This window comes from Eupeodes corollae, chromosome 1 (assembly GCF_945859685.1).
Source record: "Eupeodes corollae chromosome 1, idEupCoro1.1, whole genome shotgun sequence".
NCBI lineage: Eukaryota > Metazoa > Arthropoda > Insecta > Diptera > Syrphidae > Eupeodes > Eupeodes corollae.
The window spans coordinates 115,154,401-115,171,097 of NC_079147.1; the positions used below are offsets into that span (position 1 = coordinate 115,154,401).

Sequence of the window (16,697 nt, forward strand, 5' to 3'; positions counted from 1 at the left end):
GTTGAAATGTTTTAAGTATAATATTTGAAATAAGGTATAAGGGTAATATTATGCAAAACCCTTCTTCAGAACGTTGACTAAGCAAATTGATTCAAAACATCTTTCATAATAGTCATTATTTGTATTCCTCCGTAACATACCGGTGTGACTGTGATAATTAGAAAACGGGAATGATTGTACCTATATGACAAAGTTAAGTTATTCCTTTTGAATAATCCAATAATTATGATGTTGAAAAGTAGATACATACCATTGTGACACCAATATATAGATAAAGAATAACGTTACCTAACTTAAAAGATAGAGTAATTAAAAATAGTCGTGTTCAAATAAGATTACTTCTAATGGTGACATTAATAATTCAAACCTGAACCTTGCTCTTCTTTGTACTAAAACTAATAATATAGGGGGGCAGATAAAATAATAATAATAATAAAATAACTTACAAGATTGGACTTCTTTCTAACTTCACATAGCAAGTTATTGTAATTGTTCCTATTTGTCAAATTGAAAATGTTGAAAGTTCTTGATGTTTCAACGTTAATAAAATCTCAATAAAAGAAATAAGCTTTTTTCGTCGTCCATATCTCAAGAACCAGTAGAGATAACGATTTTAAATAAGTTGTGTTTTAAAGAAAATAACAAAGAAAGATACAGAAAGGATTATCAAATAAATTGTTAGCGTCTATTGTTGTTATGTAATGTAAAATTTGATACAAATTAATTGAATTGACAATTTTCTTAGAAAATATAAAAATCTAAACATACATTAGTAATACTTGTTAAAAATTTATTTTTGACTCTAATATCTTTTCAAAACTTAAACATATTGGGTTCAAACTTTTAGTATTTAAAAAAATTTAATTGACAACTTTTTAAACAAAACACAATAACCCATAGAAAATATATACATGTTAATGTTTTGAGCAAGAAAATCGACAAATGGGATGGGAAGATATCAGTTGGGATATGCAGGACGAAAAAATTACAGACATTCATCTTTCTCACATCTTGAAACGTCGAGAAATGACAAAATGTTCAATTCGAAAAATCGCATAGAATATAATAAAATTCTATGAAAAGTTAGAACTTATTATTTTTAGTTTTTTTTAAGGATTGTTTTGAATCTATTTAAGGCGATAAAAATAAATGGGAATAGGAATGTGAATTACTATAAAATAACAATCGCAAAACTTAATTTAATTCGTTTACCATAAACTTTTCGTTTTTTAAAAATCTCGCAAGATTTAGTAGTCATGAAAAGAGTGTTTTTCTCATAAGTAGTTTTTGTTGGTGGGAAATTGTAGAATATTTAGAAAAAAGAAATAAAGCCAAAAGATTTCGGTTATAATATGTGTATCGTATTTTATTAATTAGTTCTAATTTATTGTTAAATGTTTTTGGAAAAGTATATATCTACGTTTGTGATAATGTCTCATGAGATATAAACAATGCATACATTTTGATCAATTATTTTTAACAAATTAACCACATTTGATAGTGGGATAAAATATTTATCTGTATACCATGTATTCTTTAAAAAAACATTTTCTCAACTTAATTGGAAAATTGGTTAGTTTAATAAATCCTACATCAATAAATGAACAAATTAATTTGTGCCTATTTAAATTCCTTTACCAACAGGATATTATGTGTATGTTGTATGTGTACGTTGCTATTTCAAAAAATAAAACCTTTATATCGATTTACGCATCCAACACATATGTACTTTCCATCTAAAAGTTTAAAGTTCACCAAACTCCCATACCAACATACGTATACTCTATTAATAAGTTTATATTGACAGAATTTTTATTCGACTGCTTCCTTTTTCAAATGGAGTCGTAGTTGTCTGATGTGTGTGAATTAACCACTATAGGTATAATAGTAACAACATTCTTTTCTTTCCACATTATATTTCCCCATACCCATTTCACAAAACTTTATTTTATTCAAATTCAAATTCAAATGTTGCCCTTATGCAAGGACTAAAGTCAAAATGGCAGTTGTTATCATAAAATAAAGTGAGTCTTGCAAATATACACAAAAATGAAAAGAATAAAGTCGAACGACAAGCAAAGAAAAAAATCTATTCAATAATAAAAAGAAAAAAACTTCCCGTCAATGAGTCCCTAATGCTTTTGTGTCAGTTAAATGGAAAGCGGAAGCCGAAAATGGTTATAAGCAGATAATGTGTAGAAAAGAAAAACATGACAATTGCCCAAAAAGTTGAGAAGTTAATATGGGAACATTTTTAAATCTGACACAAAAACGAGAAGGCAGAGATCGAGAACAATAAGAATAATGAAATTTAAAAAAGTTTTTTCTTATAACAATAATAAGAATAATAAAACCGTAAAGCTATTATATTTTTTGTCCACAGTTTATTTTTCTTCGGCCAACTTTTTTTTTGGTTTGAGAGATTTTATTGTTTAGAACGTCTTTTATGACTTCATTATATTTAAAAATAAATTGGAGAAAAAAGAATTTCAGAGATGTATGTTTAGAAACAAAATTCTGAAACAATTTTCCGGTACGTAAAAATGAAAATGGAATATGTACCATAATAATGAGTACTTAAATGATTGCTTAATTTTGATACCAATTACTTTAGAGACCACAACTTATTTGAGTGGTGGCCAAAATAATAAGAGTGAATCAGTAAATTTTCTTCACTTTATAAATTCTATCGTAATAACCTTTCAATTTTTTTCTTTCTTAAATGTACAATTATTCTTCGATTTGGTGTCAAAATTTTCAAGAGAAACTGTAAAATGTTCATAACTGTTTATCAAATCATCTTTATTTTTAAACACGATAAGCGGTTCTTCTTTTTTCAAATCCAATTAACTAAATATAATAATTTGAAGCTTTAAATAAAAAAATGGGACGCACAAGACATTGTTCTAAAGAAGAACGTCGTTTGATTTTGCAACTAAAAGATGAAGGTAACACTTTCGATTCTATTTCAAATGAATTTGATTGTTCTTTGTGTGGACGTCCAAATAAAACATAACCTTCCCTTCACCGAAAAATAGTTAGAGTCGCTCTGAGGGATACATTTTCAACATCCACTTTGAAAAAACAAATTCTCGTTGGATGTTAGCTATTAAACTATTTGCTACGTTTGTAAAAAAAAATAATACGGAAGAAAAGCTTTAGCTAGATGAGTTTCATTGATCAGTAAAAGAAAATAAAGCAGTGCTTTGAATTCGCGAGCTTCAACAAAGTTTCATCAATGAGTCCAAGAAACAATCATCGATTCTTTTTGGTAGTTTTCGACCGCTTTTTGATATATTTTGGGCTGTATCTTAGCCATAAATAAGGTGACAGTCCTTCCATCGTCGTTTTCGAAGAAGTAAGATCCTTTCCTCCGGACCAAGACCCCACCAAACAGTGATTTTTTTGGGTATAGTAATCTCTCTTCAATTACTTGTGGAATCTCAGAACCCCAAGTACGACAATCCCGTTTATAAACATACCCACCGAACCGAGTGAGAAATGTTCTCCGTCGCTGAAGAAAATTTTGGTTCGGAAAATCGCTGTCCACCGCCTGTTGTTCAAGCACCCATTCCAAGCACCTACGACGTTGTGTCAGCTGTTGTTGTGTGAGCTGGACTTTATATGGATGCAGGTGTAGATCGAAGTACAAAGTACGCCATAATGTGCCGTAAGACAGCCCTAATTCCTGAGAACGACAAGGAATCGATACATTCGGGTCTTCGCCAACTGTTTCACTTACAGCAGCGATATTTTTGGTGGTAGGAACAAAACGATGATACACAGGCCTACAATAACTGTAACCAATCCAGTATTCTCAAATTTTTTCACCATTTTCCCAATTGCTTCCGTAGTTGGACGATTATATAAACCAAAATCTCCTCTTAGAGCACGATATGTTTCTTAAACAATTTGTATGCGCTGTGCGATAGTAAATCGATCAATTTTCGTAAATGTCAGAATTTTAAATGAAAAAAAATGGATTAACAACTTAGTTTTTAACAATTTAGTTAGTTAACACCTTTAGTTTGACAAAACGGATAACCCGTTAGAACATCGTGCAAGAAGACCACAAATATGAAAGTACTATTTAAAGTAATCCAAAAACAAAAGTAAGCAACACCCGTGGAAATATTCTTAAAAAATTATTGACTCCATGCCAAGAATGTGTAAAGCGGTTCTCAATAACAAAATCCAGCCCGCCTATAGTACTGACATCTTAAGGTTATCCAATTACTTATTTTCGTTGAAAAAATTTAATTTTAACTAATTGTTTGCCTCATCCTTAGAAAAAATCTTATTCACTTTTATTTTTGTGGTCAGAAAAAAGACGCCTGAAAATAGTTTTATCCATATTTTGGGTTTTAAACTTCCATGTATTTAAAGAAATTTCACTTTAACAAAAATTAGAAAGAATATTAATTCACAATACATTTTGAAATTTTTTTATTTCAATAAAGACTTTTGTGATAGAATTGTGGTAACAGCATTTCACTGTTATTTTGGCCACCATTGCAATTGTAGGTGTTTATGACTTAAATAAATGATGGATATGATAAGGTCTTCAGTTTTCAAAGTATATTGGTTGCTGCGATAGATTTGTTAACAATTTTAAAATATCACTTGAATTTCAAACATCGTATTAAGGGATTTAATATGCGACTCTCTCGATGATTCAATCATATTTCTCTTTGTATTCTAAATCATTACGAATGGTATCATCTTAGGCCGTCCGATGGCAATCTTCGTCTTTGATTTCAGTTAAATGTTTTTAACTATGCAAGTTATGTTCGTTCTTACGATTAATGAAATAGGCACCACAAAATTTTAATGATTTACTTTGGGAACAACAAATGTCCTTAAATTTCAAATTATAAATTAGGATATGAAATGGATTTAAAGTTCTTATACAAAAAAAAGCTAAACAAGTACAACAAAAACAAACCGAACTTAGAAAAAAAATTTAATAGGTATAGGTTAAAAAAGTGATTACAAAAACAAGCAATTTCAATATTGTGCTTTGATTTGTATTTGTATTATATTTCTTTAAGAACTCTTCACCTTTACATTTGAAAAACTAATTTGTTCAATATCAATGCGTTTTTCATAAGTCGGAAACATTCTTTGATAACTATCTCAGTTTCATTCAATTTATCTTGCAGCTTTTCGGTTCATTAAATCCATTCCATACAATCAACACATCCCAAAAAAGTGTCACTCCCTCACTTACATGCAAATAAATTTCTATCAAATGATTGTTTTTTTGTGTGTGCTTCTGCCATCAAATTCCTCGTCGTGTCGCTAAAGAAATTTTGATTACATAAATGATAGTATGATCATTATTTTGCCAATGAACTTAAATATCTTGCCTCATGACAGAATCTGGTGCTACATTAAATTTGTTCTTATTCTTTTCTAAGCCATAAGTTTGGAATTTTCTTATCAATTTTTTTGTATTTTTTTTCTTTGCAGTACCTCCAAGGATTCATCACATTAGTACGGGAGGACATTTGCAAGTCAAAAAAGGTTCTTCGGTAAGAATTGAATGCTCAGCATCGGGTAATCCCACACCAAACGTTACGTGGAGTAGGAAAAATAACATTCTACCAAGTGGTAAGTATAAACATAGGTATATCTTTAGATAAAGAAAAAGAATTTCATTGCAACGATTGTAGCTATAGCTCCTTTTGAATTTTTACTACTTAAATTTTAGTTTGGAAAGAAATTCTAGATAATAAAAACCAACTCATTTTTTAAATGTATTTTCCTGTTAAATGATGGGGAGAAATTAGGTCTGATAATTACGCCCGTTAATACTTAGCGTTCCTACTTAGTTGTTTTTTTAAACCAAAAACAACTTAAAAGTTAACAATATACTTACTTATTTTATTTTTAAATCAATTAAACATTACTTCAATTTTTTAATTGAGTTTTAATCATTGATTTATATATAAAGGGATAACAGCTTTCTTCTTTAAGACCACTAAGACTTATTCTGGTGTGAGTCAAATTGTTTGTTTCAGTGGTTTGATTGGAACAGGTTATGCGCGTATACAACTGAAAAAATCTTCCTTAATTCTAAGCAAACTTACTTGAATATTTTGCCTTGCTAATATTATTTTAATTTTAAAAAATGAGCTTACTCAAGGTTTCACTACTATGTGAACTAGAGCCTCACACAACAAACTTCTGCATCTAGCACGGTCCCTATTGTTATATGCCACGTGATTCGCTGCCTTCCTGCACAGCGCTGTCCCTTGGGTGTGAATTCGAAGACTTGCAGGGCTAGAACATTGGTTTCCATATGCACTCTTTGTGACTCAATCATTTATTGAGTTGGACTTTTATCCTTCCGGCTAAGTCTATGTATAGTCCCAACTTTTCTCTCAAGGTGTTTTCATCTGCTTGTCATAGTCCGTAGTTCTGCAACGTATCGAGAGAAGGCTATGCTTCCCAATTGCTTGTCAATGTTATTCGCATATGCCATTAATATTGGGCAGACTTTTGAAATATAGTTTTGATTTGGCAGCTTTGCACTATTCTTTCAAGGATGACATCGCATCACCTTGTCTAAATCCTTTGTTTCACATCGACTTGTTCTGTTAAGTTGTATCCAACATTTGTGGAGTTTTGCACGGATGCCAAAATTAGACATTGCTCTATACAAGTCGTTCCTGTCGAGGCTGTCATATGTGGCCTCGATTTGAATTTCTTAGGTTTTTACGAGTATCTGTCGTAATGTTAATATTTGATCGTCAGTGAACTTTCTTGGTCTAAGGCTGCACTGATAAGTACTCATCATGTTGTTGGCGAAGGGCTTTAGACGTTCAAATATTACAGCAGAGACAAATTTGTAGGCGATGTTAAGTGGAATGATTCCTGTATAGTTGGTATTAGATATGGCAATGTCTACTTCGTCTAAGTCGAGAAGAGGAGATTGTTGGCATGCATTGTGTATATTGAATAGATCATCCTATCTAATTCTAATAGCGAAATTTGGTTCGTCTTGCCATTATACAATCTGTAGAAGTGGTCCTTCTATTTTCTCAGCATTAACTGCGGTTCCACTATGATGCTTCTGTTTTCGTCTTTGCAGCCTTCAGTTCGAAGTTATGTACCTGTGAACATCGTTTCGACCGCTCGTAAGACTTTCGAACTTCATTTCTGTTTTAGAGCCTTTCAAAATCTTCGTACGCATGCTTCTTATGCTCCTTCTTTTTCCATCTGAGAAATCGGTGTTCCTCATTTTGCATTTGCCTGCCAACATTCTTCATCAAACCAGGGGTTTCTTTTTGGTGTATGTTTGAAACCCAGCACGTCATAAGGCGGCTTCTCTAATTGCATCTGCCACTGGTTCTCGATATATTTTGTGTAATTCGAAAGAGGTTACTTGTGACTCGGTCGGAGAAGTATTTGGCGATCTCTTGCGATTTTTAATTTAACTTAGTAAAATATAAAAAATAGAAGTACAAACAACGCGTATAGAGGTAAAAGTGTATGATATTAAAATTTGAATGTGCTTCTGTCGAGGTCTCATTACGATTTAGTTATTCATTTATTAATAATGCAGAAAAAGGCATTTTATCTAAAAGCTTCTGTATGCAAATGAAAGCTATAGCCTTGGGAAAAAGACTGTTTCACCGCTTAGGTCTATAATAACTAATGGTAACCCTAAGGCACAAGAATAATAAACATATCACTTTGATGACCAACTTCCCTATCTCAAATTCTTTCTGCTTGTCTTCCTTGTGGTGGAAATTTCAAACTACTGTTTGACACTGAAAACTCATAAAGCCTTCGGCCAATATGTAATTCATCTCTTTGCCCATGAAGAACATCAAGAGTCATGAAGAACCACTACATGCGGAAGACTAGAAATCTGATATGTGGCAAGTTTAAGGCCTTCTAAATGACATCCATTTTGTAAAATGAAGTTGTTTTGGGACATTCGTCGCCGTTTGTCGACTGTGCCATCCTTCATTTCATACTGAACTAATCCCCATCGTCGTCATGGTCGGAAGTCGACGTTTTATGGTCTAATATTTGTTTTATTTTTAGTCAAAACCAAATACCTACACCCAATGTACAACTTCGACAACAATAGGAAATTGTGTATTATGATGGTTTTGTCAGACATTTGTATAATTTAATGTGTTTTTAATTGAAAATCTTGAAGCGAGTTGAAGGCGATGGCATCATTAATTACAATCTATATTTTTTTTCAATGCAGGAGAAGAAAGACTTCATTCGCATATCTTGTCGATAGAAAATGTTGACAGGCATAAAGGAGGAGTTTACATTTGCACGGCCAATAATGGTGTTGGACAAGCAGCGTCCAGTCAAGTTGTCCTTCATGTTCTATGTAAGTATCCTTATTTAATTCGAAAAATGTTATCTTCTTATTGTATATTTACATAATTTAATATTTAACGTTAGTTTTTGAGCACTGTCAAGCTGAATTGCTATTGTGATTCTTACCTTAAAAGATCATAAAAAAGAATATGTTGTTTTAACATTGGGACAACAGACTTTTTTTTATTTTCGTATATATATTTTATATTGGTTTAAATCGCAACTAGATAACCAACAATAAAGTCATAATTTTTCATCAAAATTTGTATTTTTATTTTTTAGATCCACCAGAAATATCAGTTGAAAGACCTACAGTTTTTTCTGGAGAAGGACATGAGGCAATGTTGGTGTGTATAGTCCATGGAGAAACACAACCTGAGGTATATTCTTTTTAAATATCTTTAATTGGTTATGAGTTTTGCTGTTTTTGGTCTAAAATAAGTTAACAACTGTCGTTTGAATGTATAGTTCTAAGATCAATAAAATTAAAGGAAAAAGCGAATAGAACCTGAAATATTCTAAGCTTATAAATTATTTAAGATTTAAAGAGGTTTTTGGTCTATTTCTTCTGCAATAAATATTCAAAAATAAGTCACATATTATTGTAAGCCAACATAAATCGCTAGATAAAGTCAAACAAGTTGCACAAAATTATAAGTTTTAAGACTACCTCGGTGGAGTCGTCGCCAACATTTTTACGATATGATATTATTTTTTAAAAGTAAATGTCACGAATAATTAACTTAACGTTCAATTTTAAATATTTTTTAGTATTTTATGTTTCAGGTTTTTGTTCTTCTCTCAATTGGTAATAACTTTACTTTATAAGATGAAGAAAGTTACAGACAATATTCTTTTTTTATTCTCAAGGTAATGAAATTAAAAATAAATTTTTACAAGTCCTTAGTGATTTTTTGTACGCTTCCATTTTTTTTTTGTTTAAATTGTCAATCAAATTTTTAAATACCAACAACAGTATTTAAAACAGAGCAAAATAGTTTTGAAGTGAATACTATCATTTGTTTTATAAATTTTCAACCAAATTTTAGTTGTATATCTATAAGCTTTTTTTATTTTTGTTAAGAAAATTGTCAATTGGATTTTTTTGAAATATTTCAATGTCTTTTACAAGATAAAACTGTTTTGTAACCAATATCTTTATTTTTTGCCAAGATATTCGAGTCGAAATTCATATACGTATTATTGGTTTTTAGTATAGTAATTTGTACAGGTTTTATTTAAAAAACATCAATTTGATTTATTATAATTTTCTACCAGATATTTAAAATAGTTATTTTTCGTTATATAAAATTACTTTGAAAGTAATCTTATTTCTTGTTCGAAAAATATTCGAGGTGACAATTTTTGTTCAGGTTTTGTGATTTATAAAAAAATCTGTTGATTGATTTTCTATTTCAGAATTATAGTACTTTAGTATCACGTCACATTATAACGGATTATCTATTTTGAGGTTTCAAAAGTATAGGGCTGGTATTCAACATCTCTCAAATTAAGTTGTTAAATCAGTTTCTTTTTTCAGTTGAAAGTCTGACAGTTATAAAAATTGTTGAAGCCCATTCTATAAATTGGTGATTCTGCCACAGCCACATATAGTGCTTTAAGAGAATATTATAATTTACATAATCGTTTAAAGTGTGGTCAAAAGTGGTCGAAAATTACTTCAAAAGAAACCATGCTTTCGTGGTAGTGTTTCACAGATAACGTCAACGATCAAACTTTATAATAACAAAATATTTTGTGTTTGTTTTATTCACGTGTACTTTTAAAACCGCATAATAGATAGGCCTGTAAAAAAAATGGTACAGATATTTTTTTTTTCGATTAAGTGTCTCTTATCTTTCCATCAATAAATTAAAATTAAGCACAATAACTATAACCCCAATTATGCGGCTCATCATGAATTTCAACTTTTACGTAAGATTTGTTTTTAGAGATTTTCTGTTAAAAATTATTAGCAGTCGTGGTACTATGTTCCTTAGCCACAGCCGGGAGAGCTCATGGCTGGTGCAATTTTCAACAAAATGCGGAGCTATATATTATATAGTCATCACTTGCGGCTACAGTAGTACAGCGTAATAATTTCGATGAACTATCCCATTTTTATATTATTGTTATTTTTAGCGCTTGGGGTAGGAATTCAAGGGAGTTTTTAAAAAACCAAAAAAAAACTCTGTGCCACGACTGTTCTAGAGAAGGAGAACCGTTTTTGGCATGCAACGCGCTCATTGAATCATTTTAATGTGCACAATTTTACGCGCAAATTTTTTTGGAAGCGATTTTATGAAAGGACTTTTAGGTAATTGGTGTGACCAGCGTGTTTTACTTTAGGATTTGTTATGCCGACTAGAAATTAAGATGTTTTATTGGAGTCATTTTGTTTATTGAATGAATTGCGTGGCACTAATGTCATTTGGTCTTTTTTAACCTCTAATATATATATTTTTTCGCTTGGCTTTATTGAGCTGTAGCCTTGATATTACTTATGCAATTATACTTACGAGCTGATCAATTGATTTTTCTTTACTTATCTTATTATGCCCGAATCAACTCGACTTCTTCCCGTTAATGTCTAATTTCCCTTTACTTACCGACTTTTTTCTATATTCTAAGTTTGTGAGGATTCTTCTGGGTTTTAATTTGTTTTTTTTTTATTTGTTTGAGTTTATTTGCTATTTCCAGACAGGATTTTTCAAGCAGATAGGAAGGTACTCGTAAGCAACTAAGGAATAAAAAGTAATGACAAATGTAGAATTTTAAAACGTTGTTACGGAAGTTAAACAAAATACACAATAAAGTTGTTAAATCATAAAGAATTAATCAACAAAAATGAAAATGGTCACTACAAGGCTATATTGTCTGACAGGCCACAGCCAGAGCTTGTCTTAAGGGTTCTAGCAATATAGCGTTTCTATATCCTTGGACTGGTATTAGTAAGGCGTATGGCCACCACAGGAAAAAACATTTCGTGGTTTTGCTCGTTTTCGCCATTGCATCGTGCATTTTAATTAAATGGTTTGTTGTTGCTTTTTTTTTCAACAACAACAGCCTTCGTTGTTAAAGGACTTCGCGTGGCTAGTTCGTAATTTCATTGTTTAGCTTTGAGTTTTCCTTGGTCTATCATTATGACGTGGTCAGTGGTCAGAGGGTTTGAAAATAATTTAATTTTCAACAACGAGCTGGATGGTTACGTTTGAATCAAATCAAACATAAGCATTGAGTTGAGTTTTTTTTTTATTTTAATTCCTTTGAAAAGAAAAAATGCAACAAAATAAAATAATAACGGGTGTTTTTTGAAGGTATGGATCTTTAAATTGGCAAGACTATTGTAACTGGTGGCCATTTCATCAGTTGTCAAGCAATTCATTTTTAGTTCAGTTTGGCATTTCATAACTTTGAAATTTTCATAACTCAACTTTTTATAGCTATAAAGCTTACTTTTAAGATACGTCATTAAACAAAACTGATATCTCGATGCTCTTTTACATCCACAAACTGACTGTTTGCTGTGATGCTTTACGGGTTGGTGGAATAATTGCTCCGTACATCTTTAAAGATGATGGTAGAAAGTTACAGTCAATGGTGACTAAAAATAAATAAATTGGGTGGCGCAACAGTCCTTTGAGAACCAGGGCCTAGTGACTTACAACTCTCAACCATTCCTGTGTGCGAGTATGTTGTCAGGAATGGAGGGGACCTACAGTTTATATGCCGAATCCGAACGGCTAATTTGAGAAAGCACTTTTTCAAGACAAGAGTTACTCTTGGAGAATTTGTCAATTCCTCGCAAGAGGCAGTACCCGTGAAAAGACTTTAGATGGCATAGGCAGGGATCGAACCCAAGACCTCTGGCATGACAGTCCAACGCACTAACCATCATGCCACGGGTACTACGTGACACGGTCAATGGTGACTGCTAAACCAATTATTACTGGCTTTTTTGTTCATAAATTGAACATCCATGATTTGAATTAGGTGTAATTTCAATAAGACAACGCCACATGTCACACAGCTCTTGTCACAATTGATTTATTGAAGGAAAAGTTTGGTCACCGGACATTTTCAAGATACGGACAATATTCAAAATGTTATTGCCGATGCACGGCCACAAATGTTGGGAAAATACATTCGAAAATGGAACTCTAAACATAAGACTACGTCCAATTCAGCCATAGTGGCGCAAAAGATTATTTTTTAAATAATGTTAACGTCTTGTAATTTTAACATTTTGTTTTATTCTATTTTAAAGACTATACCTCTAGATCCTTCAACACTGGCGTAGACCTTCTATCTTTTCAGTATTTTCTAAATAAACCATTTTTTATAGGATTTAATTTTTTAACTCATAAACTTTTCTTGCTATACAATTATGAAAAATAGAAGTTATTTTTAATTCATGCCACATATTTACTTTAATAAATATATTTGGTTTAATTAAACATAATTGAACCAAATAAAGATTAGGTACTTAGTTAAATTAAACTTAAGATCAGTTTATGAGAAAAGTCCATGTTTTAAACTCAATACTATTATAAGGATTTAACATTTCTCAATCATTTGTTGAATCATTCTAATCCTTTTAACATTTAACAGAATTATCCTCTTCACATGCCAATAATATTTGAATATTCTAAAAATACACACACATAGACCATGGCTTGGTCATATATCAATGAAAGGAATGCTTTCTCTACATATAATTGTATTAGATTACTCCTTAGTGTCTATGAACCTTAACAGACAAGTAGCAATGGTTTAGTCCTTCCTTATTGTCTTTCCAAAAACTGAGAAGTTGTGACTGTTGTTCACATGATTATGAAACAATTATAGACAATGATAAATGCCAAGCTTAACAAACTGTACCAATAATTTAAATTCTCAGACGACATTATGTAGGTATTTAAACTATTCATAAATCTGTATATGTGTAAGCTAAGCTTTTCAAAATATTATCTTTAGCGCCTGGGCTATTTTCAAAATTAAATGCACCAAATATTTACTTAATTCATTTAACTATTATCCTGAAATAACTTTTGATGCTTGGTTAATATTTGCACCTATTTAAACAAAAAAGACACACACGTGCTTAACATTATAACAATAACATAATAATGAGAAAGCGAAGCACAATTTCAAGGAATTTGATGGTTTATTTTTCTGTTCAACAATTAATAATATGTTTTTAATTTTAATTTGTTTATTTTGAAAATAATAGTACCCTTCAGAAAACAAATTAATTAAATAGGTATGGGGCTTAAACGAATCTGGTTATACTCGTATAATTGATATGTTCTAAAGAACCTTTGGAAGTGAAGAATATTTTACGAACAAAAAACATTACTAAAAGTTATTAAAAATTGATTTTTGACTCAAATATCTTTTCAAAAATTTGGGATTCAGTAAAATTTAGAGAAAAATCTAGTTTTCATACAAAAAATAAATACCTAAAAAAACAATTGTTAGACTTGGTAAAAATTTACTTTCCACTAATACGAGTATATCTTTTCAAAAATTCAAAATATTGGCTTTAAACTAATTTTATCTCACAAAAAATATTTTTTGCGACAATAAGTAGGTACATTTTTTATAAAAATCCAACAGTCAGTTCTTTCATTAAAAAAAAGAGGCTGGTTGCACCCACACTGATAACTTCCCATCCCGTCTGTCGATTTGTCTTGCTTAAATGGTTTTGTAGGTTTTCGCGTTTTGTTAAAAAGTTATCAGTTCAACTATGTATTCTTAAAATTTTATAAATGATTGCCTATGCTCAAATAGTTTGATTTCAAAATCTATTTTAGTTAACGAGATTTTTAGTCGAACCCCAATTTTTACCAATTTTGCGTACTATTTTTTGTAGATTTTAATTTTTATGAAAAAACTGACTGTTGCATTTTTATAAAAAATTAACAATATTTCGCATAACACAAAAATAGTTTGAAGCCATAATCTCAAATTTTTGGAAAGATATTTGAGTCGAAAATCAATGTTTACCAAAAAAAAAAAAAAACACTCACCAAATTTTTTTTTAATCTACAAAAAGCATTACGCAAAATTGGTAAAAAATGTTGTTTGATTCTCGATATCACGTGAATAATAGAAAATATTGACTTTGACACATAATTTGTATTTGTTTATATAAAATATAAAAACTTTTAAGAAATGCTTCTAAAATTGGTAAAAATTGGGCAGTTCAGTTCAGTTTTCTTTATTGAGACTTAAAATTCACAAGTTATTTTTGATTACAATATTTTTTAATTACGCTGCCGACTTCATTAATATGTCTGGCTTATACAAGATGTTTAATAAAAGAATAGTTTTAACCTTTTTAAGTTACAATACATGCATACATACTTCAAGAATGTATTTCATTAATATATTCGTGTGTTTGCTCCCGACACACGTTCACTAGTGGCTCTTAAAGGCCAAACTTAAAACTAATGACTAGAACTTAAAACTAAATAATAAAAGATGCATTCCATATGCAAGGCTATGACTCAAAATCTCATCAACAAAAATATTATTTTAAATCAAACTATTTCATCATATGCATAATGTTGTTGTTAATTTTAAGAATAATTTAACTAACAGCTTTCTTAACAAAACACGAAAACCTACAAAATCGAATGACTTGATTGGAAGCTATCAGTGTGGGCCGCATCCCAGCTTCTTTTTATGGTTTCAAATTACAAAGAATCATTAATTATTTTAATATTAAATGAGAACCCGTTGTGCCGTCATTTTTACGGCTACTTATTACAATTATACAACAAAATCAGAAATATTAAAGAAGGAATACCAAAATACAAATAAAATATCAGTCATAAGTCGAGAGGAAAACATAAACAAGAAAAATTATTTCATTAATAAAATTTATTGTGGAAATGTTTGTCTGATACACAGATTCAATTTTTGTAATAATCCTAATAAAGTATAGTAAACTGGTGGTTTTAAGAGTTGCGTGACGTTTAAAATACATATAACTCACCCTTTCCACCTGGAAAATTCGCCATTACAGCAGATGTAGCTATATCTACCTGAAATAATATTGTGAATCCTCATAATTTTCTCAAGTTATCCAAGATTATTATTTTTCAAAAGAGAAGAATTAATACTTTTTAACAATTAAACAAGGTCAAACTTAGTACATATGTACGTACTTTAAAACATTTCAAGAACTACATATTTATCAATGCTATGAGTCGAATAAATAAATAGAATATTTGAATTACTATTTCCCTGCATCTCAGAGTAAGCATGGAGCTTTTTCTTATAGATATGTAAGTTGCTAATGGGAAATGGAACTTGTACTCCATTTTTTGTTTGTTATTATTACATTTACTTTTCTTTTCTTTTAAATATGTAAAATTGTTGTAGATACATGGAAATCATAAACTGGGTGATATGCATTGCTAAATTAAAAGTTTTGGAATTAGAAATTCCATTTCAGAAATTCTCGAGATTGAATTGAATTAGTAATTGCGTTGGATGTACAAGTATTTTCACTTAGATAGAAAACACGCATAGATTTTATTAATTTTGCTTAATAACTTAAACGACATCTCTCCAAGAAATACCTACACATAATTTTTTGTTCACATTCAGCAAAAACAGGATATGAGACTCAGTCCTTGCTTCTTGGTTTAATTTATGATAAATTTGCCACATGATTAATGGGGTGATGTATGTATATATAAATATAAAATGTTAAATTATACCCTATACAGCTTTTTTGAAACAAAATTAATTCATACATTTTCGGGTTAAAGATGGATACAAATTTAGTTATGTTGTTTGCTTTGTTTGCATGAAATATAAATGTTTGTCGTGTTCTTTTTCACTTCTGTTATGTGAAAATAAAAAAATTGATTCAAGTATATTTCTGGGTATTCTGGGTGAAATTTATTATATAAATCAAAATCCATTTTTTAAGTCCCCATAGGAAGTTATTGTAATCGGTCCGATTTTTCGAATTGAAAATTTTGACATTTCTAGGCGTTTTAATTTCAATGTCCCTACAGTCGAAACAAAAGAATTCTAAAGATTTTTTTTGTCGTCCATAGCTCGAGAACCAGTAGAGATATTGACTTCAAATAAATTTTGTTATGCAGATAAAAATGCGAAAGATGTAGAATGAACTATCAAAAAAATGTCTTGGGTGGTTTTTTTAACCATACAAATTGGGCAGCTCAATAGACTGTTGAGAGCTAGGGTCTAGTGACTTACAACTCTCAACCATTCCCGTGTGCGAGTTCTGTTGTTAGGGATGGGAAGGGACCTACAGTTTTAAGCCGAATCCGAACGGCAAATTTGAGAGAGCACTTTTCATG

General features: G+C 30.5%; 1 protein-coding gene across 2 annotated transcripts in view; it reads left to right on the forward strand.

The window, feature by feature from the left end:
- The window catches only part of LOC129953652 (hemicentin-1), a 403,952-nt gene that overhangs the window by 339,967 nt on the left and 47,288 nt on the right, over positions 1-16,697 (forward strand). For both annotated transcript variants that reach the window (XM_056066975.1, XM_056066976.1), the window contains exons 6-8: positions 5,473-5,613; positions 8,231-8,362; positions 8,635-8,732. In XM_056066975.1, the coding sequence (XP_055922950.1) occupies positions 5,473-5,613; positions 8,231-8,362; positions 8,635-8,732 (371 nt within the window). The remainder of the gene's footprint in view (positions 1-5,472; positions 5,614-8,230; positions 8,363-8,634; positions 8,733-16,697) is intronic.